Source organism: Salmo trutta, chromosome 16, assembly GCF_901001165.1.
Source record: "Salmo trutta chromosome 16, fSalTru1.1, whole genome shotgun sequence".
NCBI lineage: Eukaryota > Metazoa > Chordata > Actinopteri > Salmoniformes > Salmonidae > Salmo > Salmo trutta.
Window position 1 is genome coordinate 16,139,403 of NC_042972.1, and position 23,329 is coordinate 16,162,731.

The window sequence follows — 23,329 nt, forward strand, 5'->3', positions numbered from 1 at the left end:
CCTTTAAGTCTTTACTGAAGACTTATCTCTTCAGTAGGTCCTATGATTAAGTGTAGTCTGGCCCAGGAGTGTGAAGGTGAACGGAAAGGCTGGAGCAACGAACCGCCCTTGCTGTCTCTGCCTTGCCGGTTCCCCTCTTTCCACTGGGATTCTCTGCCTCTAACCCTATTACAGGGGCTGAGTCACTGACTTACTGGTGTTCTTCCATGCTGTCCATGGGAGGGGTGCGTCACTTGAGTGGGTTGAGTCACTGACGTGGTCTTCCTGTCTGGGTTGGCGCCCCCCCCTTGGGTTGTGCCATGGCGGAGATTTTTGTGGGCTATACTCGGCCTTATCTTCGGACGGTAAGTTGGTGGTTGTAGACATCCCTCTAGTGGTGTGCGGGCTGTGCTTTGGCAAAGTGGGTGGGGTTATATCCTGCCTGTTTGGCCCTGTCCGGGGGTATCATCGGATGGGGCCACAGTGTCTTCTGATCCCTCCTGTCTCAGCCTCCAGTATTTATGCTGCAGTAGTTTATGTGCCGGGGGGCTAGGGTCAGTCTGTTTCATCTGGAGTATTCTCTTGTCTTATCCGGTGTCCTGTGTGAATTTAAATATGCTCTCTCTAATTCTCTCTTTCTCTCTTTCTTTCTCTCGGAGGACCTGAGCCCTAGGACCATGCCTCGGGACTTCCTGGCATGATGACTCCTTGCTGTCCCCAGTCCACCTGGCCATGCTGCTGCTCCAGTTTCAACTGTTCTGCCTGCGGCTATGGAACCCTGACCTGTTCACCGGACGTGCTTGTTGCACCATCGACAACTACAATGATTATTATTATTTGACCATGCTGGTCATTTATGAACATTTTAACATCTTGACCATGTTCTGTTATAATATCCACCCGGCACAGCCAGAAGAGGACTGGCCACCCCTCATAGCCTGGTTCCTCTTTAGGTTTCTTCCTAGGTTTTTGGCCTTTCTAGGGAGTTTTTCCTAGGGAGTTTTTCCTAGCCACCGTGCCTCTTTCACATGCATTGCTTGCTGTTTGGGGTTTTAGGCTGGGTTTCTGTACAGCACTTTGAGATTTCAGCTGATATACGAAGGGCTATATAAATACATTTGATTTGATTTGATTTAGAAGCACGGTGGCTAGGAAAAACTCCCTAGAAAGGCCAAAACCTAGGAAGAAACCTAGAGAGGAACCAGGCTATGAGGGGTGGCCAGCCAGTCCTCTTCTGGCTGTGCCGGGTGGAGATTATAACAGCACATGGCCTAGATGTTCAAATTGTCATAAATGACCAGCATTGTCAAATAATAATAATCATAGTAGTTGTCGAGGGTGCAACAAGTCAGTAACACAAGAGTAAGTGTCAGTTGGCTTTTTCATAGCCGATCTTTGAGAGTATCTCTGCCGCTCCTGCTGTCTCTAGAGAGTTGAAAACAGCAGGTCTGGGATAGCCTTCCTTCTTCAAGATCCCTTTAACCCTGTACAAATCTCCCACTTTACCACCACCAAAGCACCCCCAGACCATGCTTGACAGATGGCGTCAAGCACTCCTCCAGCATCTTTTCATTTTCTTCTGCGTCTCACAAATGTTGTTCTTTGTGATCCGAACACCTCAAACTTAGATTTGTCTGTCCTTAACACTTTTTTCCCCAATCTTCCTCTGTCCAGTGTCTGTGTTATTTTGCCCATCTTAATCTTTTCTTTTTATTGGCCAGTCTCAGATATGGCTTTTTCTTTGCAACTCTGCCTAGAAGGCCAGCATCCCGGATTCGCCTTTTAACTGTTGACGTTGAGACTGGTGTTTTGCAGGTACTATTTAATGAAGCTGCCAGTTGAGGACTTGTGAGGCGTCTGTTTCTCAAACTAGACACTCTAATGTACTTGTCCTCTTGCTCAGTTGTGCACCAGGGCCTCCCACTCCTCTTTCTATTCTGGTTAGAAACAGTTTGCGATGTTCTGTAAAGGGAGTAGTACACAGCGTTGTATAAGATCTTCAGTTTCTTGGCATTTTTTTTGCATGGAATAGCCTTCGTTTCTCAGAACAAGAATAGACTGACGAGTTTCAGAAGAAAGTTATTTGTTTCTGGCTATTTTGAGCCTGTAATCGAACCCACAAATGCTGATGCTCCAGATATTCAACTAGTCTAAAGGCCAGTTATATTGCTTCTTTAATCAGAACAAAAGTTTTCAGCTGTGCTAACATAATTGCAAAGGGGTTTTCTAATGATCAATTAATTAGCCTTTTAAAATTATAAACTTGGATTAGCTAACACAACGTGCCATTGGCACACAGGAGTGGGGTTGCTGATAATGGGCCACTGTACGCATATGTAGATATTCCATTAAAAAATCTGCCATTTCCAGCTACAATAGTAATTTACAACATTAACAATGTCTACACTGTATTTCTGATCAATTTGATGTTATTTTAAATGGACAAAAAAAATGATTTTCTTTCAAAAACAAGGACATTTCTAAGTGACCCCAAACTTTTGAATGGTAGGGTATATATCATTTATATGTCCAAAAATGTATGTAGCAACTACAGATTGGCCCTTTAAGTATATCAAAAGTGTGCACGTTTCAGCATGTGTCCATTAGACACAGGGATTTTTTTAAATCCGTATGAATGAGATTGAGCAATAAAAGCCCCATTTTTATTCCTTAGACTTGGATCCGCACTATGCAGCGCATTTTTCATTGACTATCCACTGGTTTCAAAAACAATGATTGATAGGCAGCTACAACTTCTTGATTTCAACCATTATTGGGTTCAAATACACATTTAGATTTGTGAACAGCCATCCACAACAACCACCATCTGTAAAGCACAATAATAAGTGGCATCCTATGACAGCAGACTACACCACTGCTGTCATCCTTACCTCCAAGCGTTTGTTCAAATTGGATCATCTCTGGATGCCGACAGCAGTCGCACAATTGGAAGACATTGCTTGGACTGTAGCCTACAAAAACCTATTCCTGCAACTTTCCGCGATCCGTGGTGTGTCATCATAGTGGTCTCTGATTTGTGGTCAGATTCGCTCAGGTGGAACAAATTTAAAATTGCGCCTTTTTTCTATGCTGATTTGAATGTCATTGAGAAAATAAAGAATTGTCAAAGATTTTTTTCCCAAAAATATTTTCTCAATTTCAAAGTAATCCTCGAAGTAATCATCTAGTTTTTCAAAAGTATCCGTATTCTGATTTCAATATTTTTGCTGGTAACGTAACCGATTACATGTTACTCCCCAACCAGCGATCGATAATATATGTTTTATTTATTTAACCTTTATATCCTCAGTTCAATAAGAATTACTTTCATTTACAAGCATAAATAAGACTATTGATGCCGTAGTTTAATACATTTTATTAAACTACGGCATGTTTAAATGCATTTGCCCCAGATTAACCCTTTACGTCTAAATACGTAGCTCTGGGTGCACGCATTGAGTACTAAACAAACCAGAGGCGTTTTCTTTGCTTTTCGAATGATTGACTTGCGTCTTCTTCCATTCATAGAATCGTGTGCGCAGGCGCCCGAAGGAGGAAGTGTCACTTAATAATTTTTCGTAAACTCCGTCTGCCAGGTAAGATAAACCAACAGAATCGTTACTTTAACGTTGTTTAAGAGTTCCAAAATGTCAATAGAACGTTGATATGTTACAAAGTTTTGTTTTGTAAAGTGAACCAAATAGTTGCTATTTCAGCCAGCCGCGTCGCAAGAGACGGGGAGTTGGGTCGATCCTGTTGTTATTCCAGAATATGAATTCCCTGACAACTACCTATCTAGATGAGCTATGATGGCTGGCTAGCTGGTAGCCCACCACCAACTGCTTTTAGCTACGCAACTGGTTTGAAAACGATAGATAATTACCGAATGTAATCTGTTTTAAACATGCAGACTTCCAGGCTAAGTGTCTGGATGTTAATCATTATAAAAATAATAAATTAATCATAATTTGGAAGCGCGGTTTGTTTGTTTGTCTGACTAGTTAGTTACTATAGCTAGTTAGCACAGCCACAATGTCAAATTTATTATTGGAGTATTATGGCTGCATTTACACAGGCAGCCCAATTCTGATATTTTTTCCCCCACAAATTGGTCTTTTCACCAATCAGATAAGATATTTTGCCAACAATGGGCAGACAAATCAGAATTGGGCTGCCTGTCTTTCAATGTAAATTCTGTTCACGACATCTGACGTTCTCCCCCAGTTAGGCATGTCAGTTTGTTTTGTCCTTGTTTGAAATCTGACCCATCCCGTAAATTAACAAGCCCATTATTAGTCGTTATTGAGGGAGTGAGGATTTTGGCATCAAATGTGTTGCTATTAGATCATGTGACCATGGCAAATTACACCTACACCTGTTTTACAGGTCATGTCATGTGATGGCCATTATTTGCTCCACATCAGGGGCATGCTGGTAGCACATACGTCAGAGGTACACACACAGTAAGTGGATGACATTTTAACAGATGGGATGAGTCTTTATTTTTTTTGCCTCTGGGCTTGTATGCCTTTGAATTGTCTCTACCATTTAGGCTAATCTGAATGAATGGTTCTCTGTGGCTGAGATGCATGTTGTAGCCTGTCTGACACATCAGGACATGTAGGAATCGCACGTTTTGTCTAACGCTTGAAAGGATCAGCAGCAAAGTCACAAGTCATTCGCATACCGGCCATTCATAGTGATCTGAGAAGCCTTACTGCAGTAGTACTACAGTTCAACTAGCTTAATCATGGATGTATGTCTAAATGTAAAATAATCGGCCTACTCTTGGTTTGTAAGAAATATATCAAATGTCAGTTTTCCCACAACCCATACTCAATTTGCTGTGTCTCCATTTTGTCCATCGTGGGCTTTGTGTCCAGACTCCATTTACTACTGACCGCGCAGATTATTTTACAAACTAGCTTAATGTATCACAAAAATTATCAACCGCAACTAGAAAAGCCTGAAATGGCAAAGAGAACACAATCACACCACCATCGCTGTAGCCCAGGAGCTTTCCAGTGGCCCTGCCTACTTTTCTAGAAGCAGCATGGTTAGGTTATTCAGTCAATTGCACTGTGTGGTCCTCTACTCACACCATACTTTCTCCCTCACCCCCTTATGAAGTGTGCACCAACTCAACTTTTTGTGTTCAGTTTGTCTGTGAACATTGTGAGGAGGATATCCCTTCAAGTTCCCAAAAGTATGGCCTTCAAGTCATCAATAGAAACTGTTGTTGATTAAACAGTAGGGTTTATTCAAGTGTTGATGTTGAGCGTCATGGTTGCTCCTGGGCTACAGCGATGGTGGTGTGATTGTGTTTTTCTCTTTGCTATTTCAGGCTTTTCTAGTTGTGGTTGATGATTTTTGTGATACATTAGGCTACAGTGATTGGTCAACAGTAGGGATTCTTCAATAAAGTATTTGTTGTCCTTCAACAAGAGACAACTTGTTTTCGTGCAAATCTTTTCATTGAGGAATACTGCACCAAACATCTTAGTTAGATGTAAAATTGTATGACTAAGATGTCCTCAGAAAAAACATAACTAATGAGATTCCTTGAGTTAACTTAGATTAATTCTGACTTTTGAGGAAGTGTACACTGGCTACGGCATCTCAAAATGGACAAACAGTACTCTTGCTGCTTTTTTTCTTGTTTTTCATGCAAAGGTCTTTTAAGGGAGTATACGAGCACACTCGTTCGGTTTCGAACTGAAGCATACTGACGCCTTTAGCCTTCTAAATGTTCTCTTTCTTCGAGGCCTTCATTCTAATAGGCTAGCCTGACAACCGTGTTGATCATCAGAATGAAGCTAGAACAGCCTGATTACCTCGGTCTTCGTGTTTTGATAGTTTTTGCTATTTAGATTTGTGGGGATTCTTCTAAGCTTATATGCAAATCACTGAGTAATTCTCATTGAACAGTTCTGATCAATCAGATTTTGCAGTCTCCAATTTATTTGTAATTATGTTCCGCCCCCCTGACCTATTGGCTCACGGCTGAATCTAATTTATGATCCCCGCTCTACACTATTACTGTAGTCAGTCTGGTATAGATTTGACTTTGAAACAATTCAAAATGAAATTCGGATAGGCCTAGATGTTGTCAGAATGAATTGATTTAGACTAATCTCAGCATTTTCTAAATCAGAACAAATTGACTTAATTTCTAAGTAGCCCTAAGCTGTTTAACATAGAATTTCAGGCAATAGGCCTAAGCAGCGTACCACTATCTCTAAATGTATTGATTTGTTAGGCCTAGAGCCTGTTACATTGTCATAACCTCAGACCTGTCTTAGTGACAAAATAGTTAGCGGTAATCTGCAGTTCAAACAATAACAAAGTGTCAACCAACCACTGATTTCAATGGACAAATATATAATACATTTAAGTGTCTAAAAATGGATGTAGCAAGTGCAGCTATCCCCTTTGGTTAAAGAGAGCTCCATCATATTTGACCCAATGAATAGGAAATCTATATAAGGTGTTGATTCATCATCATGAGTAGTTCAATGAAATCACATCACTAGATTGTTGTGTTGGTTCTGCAGTGCTGAACCTCGGTCTTCCTCAGAGCAGTGTATCTTTAACCTATTATTTATTTTTTTGACACTCGTTCATTCCAAAGGTCAATAAAGCTTGTTTGAAAACACTTAGGCTAGACTATTGGCATCTTGGTTTAGCATGACAAAAGATTTGACAGTGGACTTGATCCTGGTACAAAAAAACATTAGGAACACCTTCCTAATACTGAGTTCCTTTTGCCCTCAGAACAGCCTCAATTAATCGGGCTAGGTGTCAAGTGTTCCACAGGGATGCTGGCCCCATGTTGACTCCAATGCTTCCCACAGTTGGGTCAAGTTGTCTAGATGGCCTTTGGTTGGTGGACAATTCTTGATACACATGGGAATTGTTCAGAAGGAAAACCCCAGCAGCATTACAGTTCTTGACACAAAACTGGTGCGCCTGGCACCTACTACCATACCACATTCAAAGGCACTTACATGTTCTGATTTGTCCAATCCATGTCTCAGTTGTCTCATGGCTTAAAAATCCTTCTTTAACCTGTCTCCTCCCCTTCATCTAAACTGATTTTTAAAGTGGATTTAACAAGTGACGTCAATAAGGGATCATAGACTAACCAGGTGCATCCAGGTGAAAGCTATGTCATGGAAAGACCAGGTGTTCCTAATGTTTTGTAGTTTCAGTTTATGTAAATATTCTGCTTTGCCAACAAACTTGGATGATACTAGGGTATATTATATATCTCAAATCAATAAGATATGGAAAGAATTGTGTAAACATTGGACAAAAATTCCCCCTTGACCTGCTCTCTCCCCTCCAGACCATGAACTACGTGGGGCAGCTGGCGGAGACTGTGTTTGTGACGGTCAAAGAACTATACCGGGGCCTGAACCCAGCCACGCTCACGGGGGCCATCGACGTCATCGTGGTGCGTCAGCCCGACGGCAGCCTCCAGTGCTCTCCGTTCCATGTGCGCTTTGGCAAGCTGGGGGTGCTGCGCTCCAAGGAGAAAGTGGTGAGTATGAAGAAGAAGAAGATTGGAGTGTGTGGTGTTGTCTACAAATGGAGGGTGCATGTACTGTATATAAGCGGATAGTCTCTCACACACACACTGCCTGTGACCGTGTGTTGCAGGTGGACATAGAGATCAATGGGGAGCCAGTTCACCTGCAAATGAAACTGGGGGACAATGGAGAAGCTTTTTTTGTGGGGGAAAATGAGGATTTTGAGGTATGTTTTTAAACATGTTATTTTGACTATCTGAACCTATAGGCTTGTTCAGTCGTGGAGGTGAACCTCTCTTTATAGTTGTTGAGCTAATAGGGAAGGTGACATGATGTAACCTATTTTATTTCTTCTGTAGCTTATTGATGCTGTACAGTGCATTCGGAAAGTATTCAGACCCCTTGACTTTTTCTGTATTTTGTTACGTTACAGCTGTATTCTAAAATGGCTGAACTTTTATTTTTTCCCCACCCCTTCATCAATCTACACACAATACCCCACAATGACAGTAAAACAGGTTTTTAGACATTTTAGCTAATTTATTACAAATATAAAATTGAAATATCACATAAGTATTCAGACCCTTTACTCAGTAATTTGTAGCACCTTTGGCAGCGATTACAGCCTTGAGTCTTCTTGGGTATGACACTACAAGCTTGGCACACCTGTATTTGAGGAGTTTCTCCCATTCGTCTCTCCAGATCCTCTCAAGCTCTGTCAGGTTGGATGGGGAGCGTCGCTGCACAGCTATTTTCAGGTCTCTCCAGAGATGTTCTATCGGGTTCAAGTCCAGGCTCTGGCTGGGCCACTAAAGAACATTCAGAGACTTGTCCTGAAACCACTCCTGCATTGTCTTGACTGTGTGCTTAGGCTCGTTGTCCTGTTGGAAGATGAACCTTTGCCCCAGTCTGAGGTCCTCAGCGCTCTGCAACAGGTTTTCATCAACGATCTCTCTGTACTTTGCTCTGTTCATCTTTCCCTCGATTCTGACTAGTCTCCCAGTCCCTGCTGGTAAAAAAACGTCCCCACGGCATGATGCTGCCATCACCATGCTTCATCGTGGTGCCAGGGATGATGCCAGGTTTCCTCCAGATGTGATACTTGGCATTCATGCCAAATAGTTCAATCTTGGTTTCATCAGACCATAGAATCTTGTTTCTTATGGTTTGAGAGTTTAGGTGTCTTTTGGCAAACTCCAAGCGGGCTGTCATGTGCCTTTTACTGAGGAGTGGCTTCCGTCTGGCCACTCTACCATAAAGGCCTGATTGGTGGAGTACTGCAGAGATGATTGTCCTGCTGGAAGTTTTTCCCCTCCACAGGGGAACTCTGGCGCTCTGTCAGTCACCACCCTGACCAAGGCCCTTCTCCCCCGATTGCTCAGTTTGGTGGTGCAAAACTTCTTCCATTTAAGAAGGATGGAGGCCGCTGTCTTTTTGGGGACCTTCAATGCTGCAGAATTTTTTTGATCACCTTCTCCAGATCTGTGCCCCGACACAATCCTGTCTTGGCGCTCTGCAGACAATTAATTTGACCTCATGGCTTGGTTTTTGCTCTGACATTCACTGTCAACTGGGACCTTATATAGACAGGTGTGTGCCTTTACAAATCATGTCCAATCAATTGAATTGACCACAGGTGGACTCCAATCAAGTTGTAGAAACATCTGAGCTCAATTTGAGTCTCATTGCAAAGGGCCTGAATACTTACGTAAATAAGGTATTTCAGTTTTTTTATGATGAGGAAAAACTTTGATTAATTTTAGAAAATGTTGAAAAAGTCAAGGGGTCTGAATATTTTCCCAATGCACTGTATGTGTAGCCTAGCAAGTACCTTTATTTACCTTAGTTTGAAATGTGCATCCCACCCCCCCCCACCAACCAGTCCAGAGTGCCAGCCCACCTCTGTACGTCGCCCATCCACATCGAGCTGCTGGAGGTGGCCGAGGAAACCTTAGAGGGGCTCCCCAGTTCCGGAAGCACACGAAGGAAAAAGCGGCGGCGAGTACGCATACGCTCCGACTCCCACCTAAGAGAAGATGGTAGCTCCTCGTCCGACGAGAGGGAAAGAGAGAGCGAGAGGGAGCAGTCAGGAGAACAGGAGAGCCCCTACAAAGAAGAGCCCAGCACGCCAATGCTCGCCAGGTCACTATCAGGGTTGTTCCACGAATAGAGTACATTTTGGGTAGTGTAACAGGTGTCGTTTTAGAGTTCAGAAATCAGCATTTTAAACTTTTTCACCTGCATTTTATATTGAAAGTCACTTTTTTGTTGCTTCGATAGAATGATCAGGGGCGTGCAACTATCATTTTCCTTCGCAGAAAATACATTGTTGCAACACATTTGGCAGAAAATAGCTTCATTCATCAGATGACAACAGAAGTGCCACGCAATTTGGCTAGCAGCCACAAAAGTAATTGAGCTTAAAATGAAAAAGCAAGGTTTGAATTCCGTTTAGCTCGTTACATTTTGTCCATTTTGTAAGCGCATTGCATTGTAGTTTCTCAGATAATGCCTAAACTGTGGGACATTGTAGGGAGTTGTAGTTTCCAACAGGCCAATGTTCTACATACAGTACCTGTCAAAAGTTTGGACACACCTATTCATTTCACGGTTTTTCTTTATTTTTACTATTTTCTACATTGTAGAATAATAGTGATGACATCAAAACTATGAAATCATACAGTAACCAAAAAAGTGTTCAACCAATCAAAATATATTTTACATTTTGAGATTCTTCAAAGTAGCTACCCTTAAAAAAAAAATACAATAGAAAAATAACATAATTAAAGAGCAACAAAATAGCAGTAGCGAGGCTATATACAGGGGACACCAGTACAGAGTAAATGTGCGGAGGCACAGGTTAGTCAAGGTAAACAACAAATAAAACGAATGTAATATACACAACAACTGAAATATTTCAGTAATGTAAATAACTGATCTGTGGGTAATGGTTGACATGTTATGCTCAACGGGCTCAGTTTCCCACCACAAAACACCAGAAAATGGACAAAAAGATGACAACCAGCTGACCTGCTTATACAGTATAATTTGATTCCATGTTCAATGTTTCTTTTGAAAATATAATTTTAAAAGGTATATTAAAAAAAGTTAAGTTCAGCTATCAGGGTTGACCTTAAAATGAGGGACCGAAGGAGAGTAATCACATGAAATAAATGATAATCTTCAGAAATGATTGTCAAAGCAAGAACGTAAGTAGGGCCTTACAATGATGGTGAAAACGTGGACAAATGGTGGTGATAAGTGGGTTAAAATCTTGCTAGAAGTCTGAAAAACTAGAGGAGAGATTTTTGGTAATTTAGCAAGTCTTTATTCATATAAAAATCTAATTTCTAGAATTTTACATGTGGTCTATAATAAAGGGCACTTCATGTAAGATAACAGTCTTTTTAAAATTAAATATTAGTGCACAAATTCTACTTAAAATATCAAAGGGATACAAAATGTACTCTTCGTTGAACAACCCATCAACTACAATTTGAAAACATTAATTCCTTTGGTTGAAAATTACTATCGGTTTCATTGTGCCATCCAAGGTAAATCAGGCACACCTCGAGTGTTAGGTGGAAGGTGAATACATATTCATCCCAGGTCTTATTGTTAGATTTAGCATCCGGTATGTGGCTTTGAGTGATCAGCTTTAGTGTTCTGATACCCTGTGGTTGACTTTAAAAAAAATATTTTGTCTCCCTAACAGTAAGTCTGTGTACTTCTCGCTGTCCGAGGAGCCGCATGAAGAGTTGGTGGCCGTGCAGACCAGGGACGTCCACCCTCACTCTGATGGAGAGTGGTCCCCCTCAGAGAGGTCAGACGATCGATCAATCAATCAAATGTATTTTATTAATTCCTTTTTATATCAGCAGTTGTCACAGTGCTTTACAGATACCCAGGCTAAACTCCCAAAGAGCAAGCAGAAGCACCGTGGCCACGAAAAACTCCCTAGAAAGCACAAACTAAGGAAGAAACCTAAAGAGGAACCAGGCTCTGAGGGGTGGCCAGTCCTCTTCTGCTTGTTCTTTGGGAGTTTAGAGATTTAAGAGTACATTTGGCCATTAAGGCCAGACAACAGGTCAGGCAATTTACCTGCACTTTAAGGGGCAGTTTCCTAGACACAGATTAAGCCTAATCCCAGACCCCCAAAAAATTCTCCATTGAGTTTGCTTTTTGATCCAGGACTAGGATAGTCTAATCTGTGTCCTAGAAACCGCCCCTGGTAGTCAGTTAAAATAAGTTTGTATTTTCATTCTCTTTTACTGTCTGTCCCCCTCTTTCTCCAGTTTATGAACCCTCTCTGTCACTCTTTATCCCTCCTGTCTTTTTTTTCTCCCGCTCTCTCTAATTAGGAAAAACACTCACACATCTGAGGTGAATTGTTGCAGGTGTGTGGGAATTATTTGGAGTTACTGTTCAAATAAGAAAAAAAACCTGCACGCTCCACTTGCCGCTATCAGTTGTTTATCTATCTTAGCTTACGTATGCATGACCTTCGTCAGAGCCTTCTGAGAGCTTCTTCTGCCCCCCCATCTCTTTGTCTCCCTTTCTCAACAGTTTCTCTCTCTCTCTTCCTTCAATTAATTAGCCTCTCTCTGTGTATTCTATTTCCAGTGTGTTCTATAGTCGTCCTTCCTCCCCCAAGAGTGACTCTGAGCTGCTGGTGAAGCCTCCGGAGTCTTCAGGGCCTCAGATGCAGTGGAACTGGGGCGGGTTTCCCGAGGTATGACATAACAGGGCATATTGAGGCCATAACTGGGTGTACAGGTGTCATAACAGGACATATGGGTATCATAACACGGCATATGTGTCATAATGGGACATAGAGGTCATAACAGGGAGTACAGGTGTCAACAGGAAGTACAGGTGTCATAAAAGGACATTAGGGAAGTAACAATTCACTGATGGGCATCCATCCCCGGTTCAAAAGTGGCATGAATTGGTCTGAAAATAATTTCAAACATCATGAACCGCCGCTTCACTAATGTTTTTTTTACTCATATAATTGTATCCCCGCCCCCTCCAAAAATATCTAATATTTTGTGACTGAGTTGATGTGTCCGATCCTTCAGTAGCCTAACTACGCATGTAAATGTGTATGAGTCATTGATCTCTAAGTCTGATAACAACTGTGCATACAGAGTGCAGCTGCTCACACCAACCAGAGCCTCCCTGATCTAATATTCCTAGCATCTTCAGCATTCATATGTTTGTAAAATGGCTTTCGCAATGTCAAGTCAAAGGCTTTATTAGTTGGGTGACAACCAATGTAATTTGCTTTGTCATTGTTAACAAATGCACGTAGAAAATAGTTTTACCGACAGAGTTGTGTAGGCTACCGGAGTGGTCACAACTCACTGCTGCTGATTGGGGCTTTTCGATTGCCAGGTTCACCATAACAAAAGATAAAGGTAGTTTTGCTTTAAATAGTCAGTTTGTTTGGTCATTTTTACATGGACAGGGTAAAGTTGTAATTTCTGCTGTACTTATTTTGAGGTGCACTGTAGGCCTATGGTCTGAGCGGGAGTCGGAGTAGAGCAGCTCTCCTTAAAGTTCTAAACATTTTTTGTCATTTAGCAGATGCTCTTATCCAGAGTGACTTAGACAGGAGCAATTAGGGTTAAGTGCCTTGCTGAAGGTCACACTGACAGATTTATTTTCACCAAGTCTGCTTGTGGAATTCAACACTCTTAACCGATAGGCTACCTACCGCCCCAAATGGTCAAAACCATTCGCTTTTAAGACTGGGGTGAAATCCAAAGCTGTTCAATATTAATTGCTCATTTCTACAGATAAATATTGACATATTACTAGCGCCCCCAAAAATGTGCTGCTAAAATGCCAAGTTAATTGGTGGGTCATGGGGACCCCCCCCCCCACACACTCACACAGTACAGTCGTTCCTGTACTGTATCAGAGCCCATGTATCTAGATGCGAATCGAATCGTGCTTGGAAGGCACATCCCTACATGACATACAAGTGTCATAACAGGATGTACAGGTGTCATAAAAAGTTTGTTCATTAGCTCCATCACCACACTGCTTTGTTTTCCCTGCTCCCTCTAGATGTGTCCAATGGAGAAAAGGAGGGTGGAGGTGCAGCATGTCTCTGCTGGCATCCACTGCTCAGACAGCTCCCACTTCCGCACCATCCAGCGGCAGGACTCCTTCGACATGGGCCTGGAGCCCGGGATCAGCTTTGTCCGAGAGAGCAGTAGTGTAACGGTGGTGGTCAGGCCCACGCCCAGGACCGGACCAGCGGTCCAACCCACAGAAAGTTCCTGCATAGACCTGGAGAGAGCCTCCAATATGACCCACTCCACCCCGAATCACCACACCTCAGAGATCCACTCAGAACCGCTAACATTGGCATCGTTAGCGATGGCTAGCATCGAATCGCCCCAAGCCCCAGGACCTAGAAAAACAAAAACGCAGGTACAAGTAGAGACCCAGCAGGCAGGGGATGAAGTAGCCAAGGAGTCCCCATCCAACCCGGAGCTGGAAGACTCCAGAAACTCCCTGGCTAACACAATTAGCATGGCTAATGTAGACAACACCGATAGACAAGCTAGCGAAGAAAGCACAGCAAATGTTGAATGTGTTGCTAACAACATGGTTAGCCAAGTTGAAAACGACTGTATAGACACACATATCCCATCCATAAAAGGTAGCAAAGCTGGCGCAGACAGGCTAGCTAGCGACAGCACAGCTGCTGTAGCTAACAAGGCTAGTTTGGCTAACACAACTAGCTGTGCCAGTGCAGCCAACTTAGGTCTCATTACCACAGAGTATCTGGGTAGCAGAGCACAACCAGACCAGTACAGTGCCTTTCCAGAACCCAATGGACAAGGGCCAGAAGTTGTCTTGAGTGAGGGTGACAGAGGGATTGAGCCCTGCACCGAGGGAGGGGAGGAGAGAGAGAATGGATCTGTAATGATGGACAAAGCCACAGACGGCTCCCTGACCAATCAGGCTGCAGAGAGTGTCGGAGTGACAGACTTGTTAGCCACTGAGGCTCTGGGGGAGGAGCAGTCTAGCTCAGCAGAGCACCAGGACAAGAAGAAAGGTGAGAAACCGATCTCGTCTCACTCCCTAAACCCTGGGCACGCATCCTGTAGATCTGAGAGGATTTGACAGGTATACACATTATAGTAATATCTTCAAGAGGATTTGAGTGTTGGTTTTGACATGACATTGAATTGTGTGGTCGTTCTCTGTCTGTCTCTGCTGCTGTGCTGTGTGAACACAGGTAAACGCAGTCAGCACCTTGGACCCTCCGACATCTACCTGGATGACTTGTCTAACCTGGACCCAGAAGTGGCAGCTCTCTACTTCCCACCTAAAAGGTAAAGGGCTCCCAGCTCTCCTTCCTTCCGTCCTTCCTTTTCTTCCTCAATAGCATGCAGCGAATTCATATTAGATGAAAATCCGAAACAAGTATGACATCCTAGCATTTAAAGTGCAGGTTGGCATTTATTGTCATGCATCTTGCACTGGAGGCAGCTCTGCAAAGTAAAAAAATCTGATTTAAACTTAACCACACTACTAACCCTAAAGCGTAACCCTAACCAAGACTAAAAAAGCTCCTTTTTCTTTTCAGAAATGTATATAGCCAATTTTGACTTTGCTGGCCCATCTAGTGAAAATTGCTCAGTTCTGCCTCTGGGGCAAGATTCATGACAGTGAACGTCAACCTGCGTTTAACCCTTGTCCTACAATTCTCTCTCTCCCCCCCACACCACCCACCCCATGGAAATCAAATAATAAAATCTCCATTAAGAATCCATTTGCTTAAGCTGGAGATGTTTTTTTTGTTGTTGCATTGTCTGCTTCTCAATCCACCACATCTTCCACATCAGCGGTGAAATGAGGTAGAGCAGTGTTTGTCAGACCATGATACATTCCAAAAATCGGTCTTCTCACGAAAACGTCTGTAGCGTCCAAACGGTTTGGCCTGAAACTATTATGAACTCTCTATTGACAGATGAGACTCTCAAAATGGTGTTCTCCATTTTGCTCTACGACCCCCACAAGCCATTTGGGACTCCTCAGAAGGTCCACAGTACTAGTTTAAAAAAAGAATGGAAGTGTGTATTTATGGAGATAAATGCATGTAAAACAAAATATAAAATCTTTCTTATGTCTCAGATATAGGACCGACATTTCAAAACAAACTTCCTTTAGATTTCTTGGGGGGACTATCTGTTGTAACATGTAGTGAATCTGTTATTCAATGCATTTCTATTGGCTAATAGCAGTAATGCAAAATTCAATGTTCCCTCTAGACGGTTAAAGCATTCAAAATATTTAACGTCACATTATCTAACTTGATATTTTTGTATACCCAAAATGCCTACTATTTCCAATGCAAGTGCAGGTATTTGGACACGGCCAGTGAGCTTACATAGTAGGTGAGTGCATGGATTCTAACATGGAGCTACTTAAAGTTAGAACGGACATTACCCTTTATCAACTGGGGTTTTCATGCCCCATAGAATTATGCTTTGGTATTTCCCATGGAATGGAGGTCAACAGGCAATGGATTTCATAATATGTAGCCCAAAATATGTCACCTTTCCCCCACTTCTGTCTAGATATGACCCTAGTTCCCAGTTGGCATGCCTTCCGCAATCCACACTTACTCAGTGTCAAGGATGACACAAATCAGTTAACTCTGTGTATAACGTAGCAGGATGTGTTCCCTAACCAGATACTGAGTAATGTTATCTTATCTTAGGCTTGACTGTGTCCTCACAAGGCAAGTCACACTGGTAGGGATTCGCATGGACATCAGCAGACATAAGATATCATAGACTGTATCACATCCTATACCAAATCAATAGTCATTTCTGAGTGTTTCTCAAAGTTAGAACCTATTGATCCCACTCCTGAATAGCACCTGATAAATGCAACAGCTTGGAACTTTCTATTCCCTCATAGTGATTAAATATTAGTGTTAGATTATCCATTATGTACATGGAATCAGCGTGGGGATTAATTCCATTTCAATTCAGGCAATTCACTTCTCAAGTAAACACGTAAAAGGTATAGCGGTAGAAGATTTTCCTAATGGTTATGCCTCTCCACTCAGTGAGGCAGAAGGATGCTCGTGGCTCGGTGCGGAGCAAGGGTCCGGTTCTGGCAACCAGTCTCGCCAGTCGGTGGGCAGTGGGGCCATGGACAGCGGCACAGAGTACCTGTCCGACTCTACCACCGACCACATGGACGTTAGCATGTCCCTCTGCGGCCGCACCAGTCAAATAAACAAAGGTGTGTGTGTGTACAGATGTAGGATCCTAATTTGATCACCCTGTTGCAGAAGAACTTTCCTGCAATGTCTATTTCTGTGCAGCGGTGTATGTGTCCGATGGAAGGAACCACATCCGCTCACCATTAGCTGCTTCTAGTGATGATCTTTAACAAGCTAGAGAGAACAATGAAGACGGACCTTTTTTAGATGAAATATGAACACGTGGTAACCTATGCATTCTTACCCATTTCTAACAGTTGGATTGACAATACTTTTTCTTGACTTTCTCTATTGCCATTTGCCTCTGTTCCAGATCAGTTTATGGAGCACGTTGTGAACTACCAGGATTTGGTGAGCAACCCTGGAATCATCGAAGATCCAAACCTGGTTATTTGCATCAACTCAAAGTAAGTGTTAGAGTTTTATTTGGTAATGCTGTACAAAACGTTGTTTGCTTGTGGTTCTGCCATCATATTTTGAATGTGTCTGTCCATTGACAAATTCATGTTTTTTTTGTGCTCTTTTAGGTATTATAACTGGGCAGTGGCTGCCCCTATGGTCCTGTCAATGCAAGTTTTTCAAAAGAATATACCAAAGGTATATCTCTAATCTCTACCCTTGTTCACTTCCCTTCATGGATTTGAAATAAATTATGAGTATGAAGTTTCTCTCTGGCTCATACCTACTTTACACCAATGTATGGGGAGTAGTGTACGAGTGCACACTTCAGGAGGTAGGGAAAGTGGTGACAGGTGTGCTATTATGATCTTTAACCTTGAACTGTATGTAGAGTGCCATTGACCAGCTGGTGAAGGACAAGATGCCCAAAAAGTCTGGCCGCTGGTGGTTCTCCTGGAGGAGGAAGGACATGGACACTAACTCAAACCAGGTAGCCTATCACAGGGTTTCTCAATCCATGCTCGGGTTGTGTTCAGTAGGCACAAAACGGAAGAAAAAAGGAAGGTACTATCTGAACTTGTCCAATAAGAAACAATCGTTTTCAGTTGCAACATGTTTTGCTAGGGTGTCGCTTATTAATTAACACGACCCAGGTCTTCTGGGAACCCCCAGCCATTACAAATGTTGTTCCTGTCCAGAACACCTTAAAATTAACATTTTAGTTCGTTTGGAATTTCATGAATCATCATCGTATTTAAGCAATAAGGCACAAAAGGCTGTGTTATCATGAATATAGTCACAGATAAATGCTATTGTTGATAGAAATTCAAGAGAAGGTTCGGACAGCATCGTGGACATGATGATATTCTTATAGCGGTGCAGTGATAACGCCGAAGGAACTGTTAGCAGGCATAGGTGTGCCAATTTCAGCAAATACGCCACAGCTTTGAACACTGCTCGTCCAATCAGCATCCAGGATCCAAACTACCCGTTTTATAATGAAGGATAATGGTAAAGAGCTGCCTAACAACAACTGTTTCTTTGTCTTTCCCTACGGCAGACTGGAGAGAACTCTAAGCAGGACCAAGAGGAGGCACAGACCGAGAATGATGTCTCAACCTCTGTGTCTGTCACTGGTCCCTCAACAACCATACTGTGAGTGATTACACACAGACACACACTGTTCCTCATGCGTAACGAATATGACCGATTGTAGTTTATTTTAGCTGATGGACTAGTAATTCTGCCATGTGACTTTTCAGGGCGACTCTGGATGACCTGACTAGTGACGAGGAGGCGGGCCTAGGCAGAGTGGGCAACCTATCATCAGAGACCCTAGAGACCATAAACGCTGCCCAGTGTTTTAGCCAAATGTACCGCAAGTCCCTACGCCTCACCTCCGAACAGATAGTACGTCATCACTGCCACACACACACCAGTAATTTTTCTGCCATTGATATCTTGGCCGGGTTGCCTAAGCATTTTTTCGGATCGCCTAAGTCCATTCCTTTTTTGGGATCGAAAAATGTTTTCCCTGTGAACTTAAATGACGTAAACCCGATATACAGTGCTGTGAAAAAGTATTTGTCCCCAGAGCAGAATTCATGGTCCAGGTCCTGAGGCAGCAAAGCATCCCCAAATTAACATACTACTACCACCATGCTTGACCGTTTGGTATAAGGTTCTTACTGTGGAATGCAGTGTTTGATTTTCGTCAGGCATAATGGGACCCATGTCGTCCAAAAAGTTATTATTTTGACTAATCTGTCTATAGAATTCTTCCAAAAGTCTTGATGATCATCCAGGTTCTTCCAGGTTATTTTTGGCAAACTTATTTAAAATAAAGAAAAATCCTGGAATGAGTAGGTGTCCAAACTTTTGAATGGTGTGTTTGTTAACTAACAATCACAAAAATAAAAATAAAAGATTTGAACATTCCAAAAGCAATTTATTTAGCAGTACATTGTTTTGTTAAGTTTGAGCAAAATAACACAGCATTAGCCATGGCAAAATGCATAGAATTGTAGGAAATTACGTTTTTTAAAACGGCCACATTCTCTCACCTCCAGGGCAGAATATGTAGAATCGCAGGACATTTGCTTTAAAACTGCAAACATTTCTCAGGTCAATGGAGAAATGTGTAGAATTGCAGGAAATTGTCTTAAAAATGCTAAACGTTCTCTGCACAGCCAAGATGGGGGGCCTCTAAAATTTTGGCAAGGCAGACGAGCCGACTGCGCCACGCCCACCACCTAAGCCCCTGTTTGATCCAGAAAAAACCCTGCACACACAGTCATACACACTGCCTCATAATCCCTACCCTGTGTTGTGATCAGGAGCGGTTGAACCTGCGTGAGGGGGCCAACAAGGTTATGTTCAGCGTAACCACTCAGTACCAGGGCACCTGTCGCTGCGAAGCCGCCATCTACCTGTGGAACTGGGATGACCACGTCGTCATCTCAGACATCGATGGCACCATCACAAAGTGAGTGTGTGTGTAAGAAAGGTACTACCCTGTGCTTTTAGAGACCGTTTAGCACCATCATGGCCCAGTATGATCCAATGTGTATGTACATGTGAATGTGTGTTCAATGCTTTATGACCTCTCCTTGCCCATTACAGGTCTGATGCCCTGGGTCATATCCTACCTCAGCTGGGGAAAGACTGGACACACCACGGCATTGCCCGTCTCTACCACAAAATCCACCAGTAAGTCACACCAGGGTCCTGTTCAGTAGATGTCTAGATAGTCCCTCTCTTTTTCAGTCTGTTTTCTTCTGTTACACGATGCAGCCGTTCCCTCCACCGTCAGTATTTACTGTGCATGTGTTGGTTCCAAAACTCTGTATTTTGAGCCAAAATGACAACATTGTGAAACAACACATCCTGCTCTAAATTAATGTGCCATTCTGTGCCTCTCATTGGAAGCCAGCGATAACTTACAAGATGCTTGTATCCAGTTGTTGTTTTATTGTCAATGGGTAACCTCTCCTCCCTCTCTCTCTCCCTTCTAGAAACGGATACAAGTTCCTCTACTGTTCGGCGCGGGCCATCGGCATGGCTGACATCACTAAGGGCTACCTGCAGTGGGTGAATGACAAAGGCACCATCCTCCCCAAGGGCCCCGTGCTGCTGGCCCCCAGCAGTTTCTTCTCTGCCCTGCACAGAGAGGTGGTAGAGAAGAAGCCGGAGGTGTTCAAGATCGCCTGCCTCACCGACATCCGAGACCTGTTCAACCCCCAGAGGAAGCCCTTCTATGCAGCCTTTGGCAACAGGACCAATGTGAGCCACACACAGTCGCGCACACACACAGGCCTTGTCCGATTTCCTGACTTGCGTTTTTAGTAGTAGGCGCTTTGGGAAAATATAACGTTTTATAGGGGACGGGCTGTACCAAATGAACAAATGGCGGGAAACAACACAATTATGCATTTGAGCCAAGTATATTGATATTTTTGGCTCACTGTATACCAAACATATATATATATATATTTTTTGTACTTTTACCCCTTTTTATCCCCAATTTCATGATAGCCAATTGGTAGTTAGTCTTGTCCCATCGTTGCAACTCCCGTACGGACTCGGGAGAGGCGAAGGTCGAGAACCATGCGTCCTCCTGAAACTCGACACTGCCAAGTCGCACTGTTTCTTGACACACTGCTCGCTTAACCTGGAAGCCAGCCGCACCAATGTGTCGGAGGAAACACCGTACAACTGGCGACAGAAGTCAGCGTGCATGCACCGGGCCCGCCACAAGGAGTCGCTAGAGCGCAATGGGACATCCCAGCCCGGCCAAACCCTTCCTAACCCGGACAACGCTTTGCCAATTGTGCATCGCCTCATGGGTCTCCCGGTTGCGGCCGACTGCGACACAGCCTTGGATTCAACCCGGGTCTGTAGTGGCGCCAATAGCACTGCGATGCAGTGCCTTAGACCGCTGCACCACTTGGGAGGCCCACTGTATACGTTTTTACTAAACAGTACTTTCTAAATAGTATGATTAGTATGTAGTTTTAGTAGGTAAGACAGATTTCTGACACTGCCACACACACACACCACTGACTCACTGTCTGTGTTTGGCAATTGTTTCTCAATCCATTCCCTGAGAGATGGATTGAGGTTTTTTGTATTTTAAATAAACCTTGATTTAAGTGTTGTCTGGGCTTTCCCAGGATGCCGATGCTTATAAGGAAGTGGGTGTCAGGGACACCAGGATCTTCACTGTGAACCCCAAGGGAGAGCTCATCCAGGAGAAGAACAAAGGGAGCAAGTCCTCGTAAGTACACTAGCCAACTGAGGAGTGACAGTCATCAGTCCACTCCTCATAAGTGCACACTAAATACATACAGTACAGTTTGTCTCGATTTAATAATTCTTTAATAATTTTTTTTTAAATGCTCCTGATAACGGCATGCTTTGGTTTAGAGCATGCTGTCATGTCTGTTCCAAGATGCTGAATAGATCAGTAGACTCCTAATAATTACAGTGGAATTTATAGAGCTGTGATAGCCCCGGCACATTATTGTGTGTGCGCCACAGGTACACTCACCTGAGCGAGCTGGTGGAGCACTTCTTCCCTATGATCTCTGAGGATGGGAGGTCGTCCTCCTTCGACTGCCCCGAGTTCAGCCACTTCTCCTACTGGAGAGAGCCCCTACCACCACTGGACCTGTCTACTCTGGATTAGACACACACACACACACACACTCGCCACTGGATCTGTCTACTCTGGATTAGAGACACACTCGCCACTGGATCTGTCTACTCTGGATTAGACACACAGCTCGAATCCCCGAGCTGGCAAGGTAAAAATCTGTCGTTCTGCTCCTGAGCAAGCCAGTTAACCCACTGTTCCCCGGGCGCCGAAGACGTGGATGTTGATTAAGGCAGCACTCCGCACCTCTCTGTTTCAGAGGGGTTGGGTTAAATGCTTAAGACACATTCCAGTTGAAGCCTTTCAGTTGTACAACTGACTAGACAACTGTACAACTGACTGGTTTTCCTTTCTATCTCTCCTTCTCTCTCATCACTCCTTTTTCTCTCTCTTTCGATCCCTTTCTGATTCAGAAATTGTTTTAATTAATAAGCATTGATGGCCTGGAATATTGTAGATGTGCAAGGTTGTCATTTAATATACTCTGTTTTGTGTCGATTCATCTGATGCAATTGAAAACTAAAGTGTCTGGCTTTCAGCAGAGAGTAAAATGTATAGATATATGCGCCGATGACGCTGCATTTAACCCAACACTATATTCTTCATATTGTGCAATCCTTGATTGCAAAAAGACATACTGCACTGGCCATACCATATTGCCATTATCCAAATGATACTGGCGCAATGTGCATTTGTGCTGCTCAAGAATTCCATTTATATTTACATTTTAGTCGTTTAGCACAGGGTTTTCCAAACTTTTTCACTCAGGCCCACCTTTCCAGTATTCGTGAACATCCCAAATACATTCCAGGGTTGAGTAAATTGACTGTTTGGGTAATTGAAATGGCCATGATCTGGACTGAAACTGTGCCTTTCTGCTTAAATATGATTTATAAGCTTTCATATTTAAAGGGATACTTAGGGATTTGATCTACTTCCCGAGGGTCAGATGAACTCATGGATACAATTTGTATCTCTCTGCGTACAGTTTGAAGGAAGTTGCTAACTAGCTCTAGCACACTTAGTCAGTTGACTGGATGTCTATTGATATCTGCAAGCACTTTGTCTTCCAAGTCATTGTGCTAATGCAAGTTAGTATTGGCTCACAAAACTACCTCTAACTTTCTTCATACTGGACACAGAGACAGAAGCTGTGTTCGAATACCCATACTAACATACTACATACTTAATGAGTATATACTATTAGTTCATTTTAGTATACTGTAAAAGAACGGTATCCTTCAGTTGAGCGTACTAGCGCTTCCCCTGTCTACCGGAAGTTTTTTGCTGTTGCTATGCAACCTCTTGCTAGCTTGTTAGCATAACAAATTGCTAGCAAGACATTTTACAAGTAAATTCAATCTGGAGTGCCCGAGTGTGCTTTGAGCGTTCGTAAATTTTGAGCTTTGTCAGGTTGTCCGTTCATAAATTCAGAGCGTTTCACTATGAGCTTCAGAACGCACACTGGACACTGGCCCGTTCTGACCTCACAATGGCAGTTAAGCA

At 43.0% G+C, this 23,329-nt stretch overlaps 1 protein-coding gene across 2 annotated transcripts; it reads left to right on the forward strand.

The window, feature by feature from the left end:
• Positions 1-3,498: 3,498 nt before the first annotated feature.
• LOC115150176 (phosphatidate phosphatase LPIN3) lies at positions 3,499-22,050 on the forward strand. 2 transcript variants are annotated; one of them, XM_029693172.1, is made up of 20 exons: positions 3,499-3,575; positions 4,366-4,442; positions 7,328-7,522; positions 7,642-7,737; positions 9,394-9,653; positions 11,227-11,334; positions 12,135-12,243; positions 13,587-14,586; positions 14,770-14,866; positions 16,612-16,790; positions 17,084-17,177; positions 17,298-17,367; positions 17,561-17,659; positions 18,230-18,324; positions 18,432-18,579; positions 19,506-19,654; positions 19,792-19,878; positions 20,184-20,451; positions 21,342-21,445; positions 21,709-22,050. In XM_029693172.1, the coding sequence occupies exons 3-20, from the start codon at positions 7,331-7,333 to the stop codon at positions 21,854-21,856; spliced, it is 3,303 nt and encodes a 1,100-aa protein (XP_029549032.1). In that variant the 5' UTR covers positions 3,499-3,575; positions 4,366-4,442; positions 7,328-7,330; the 3' UTR covers positions 21,857-22,050. The 2 variants fall into 2 exon arrangements, with proteins under 2 accessions (XP_029549032.1, XP_029549033.1); XM_029693173.1 differs by lacking the exon at positions 4,366-4,442 and having other exon boundaries at positions 3,517-3,575.
• The last annotated feature ends 1,279 nt before the right edge of the window (positions 22,051-23,329 follow it).

Bases quoted from the DNA above. Each gene is read 5' to 3' on its own strand.
- LOC115150176 (XM_029693172.1), top strand. From the start codon at position 7,331: ATGAACTACGTGGGGCAGCTGGCGGAGACTGTGTTTGTGACGGTCAAA. The intron at 7,523-7,641 runs GTGAGTATGAAG...CGTGTGTTGCAG, and splicing joins TGCGCTCCAAGGAGAAAGTG to GTGGACATAGAGATCAATGG. The intron at 7,738-9,393 runs GTATGTTTTTAA...CCCACCAACCAG, and splicing joins GGGAAAATGAGGATTTTGAG to TCCAGAGTGCCAGCCCACCT.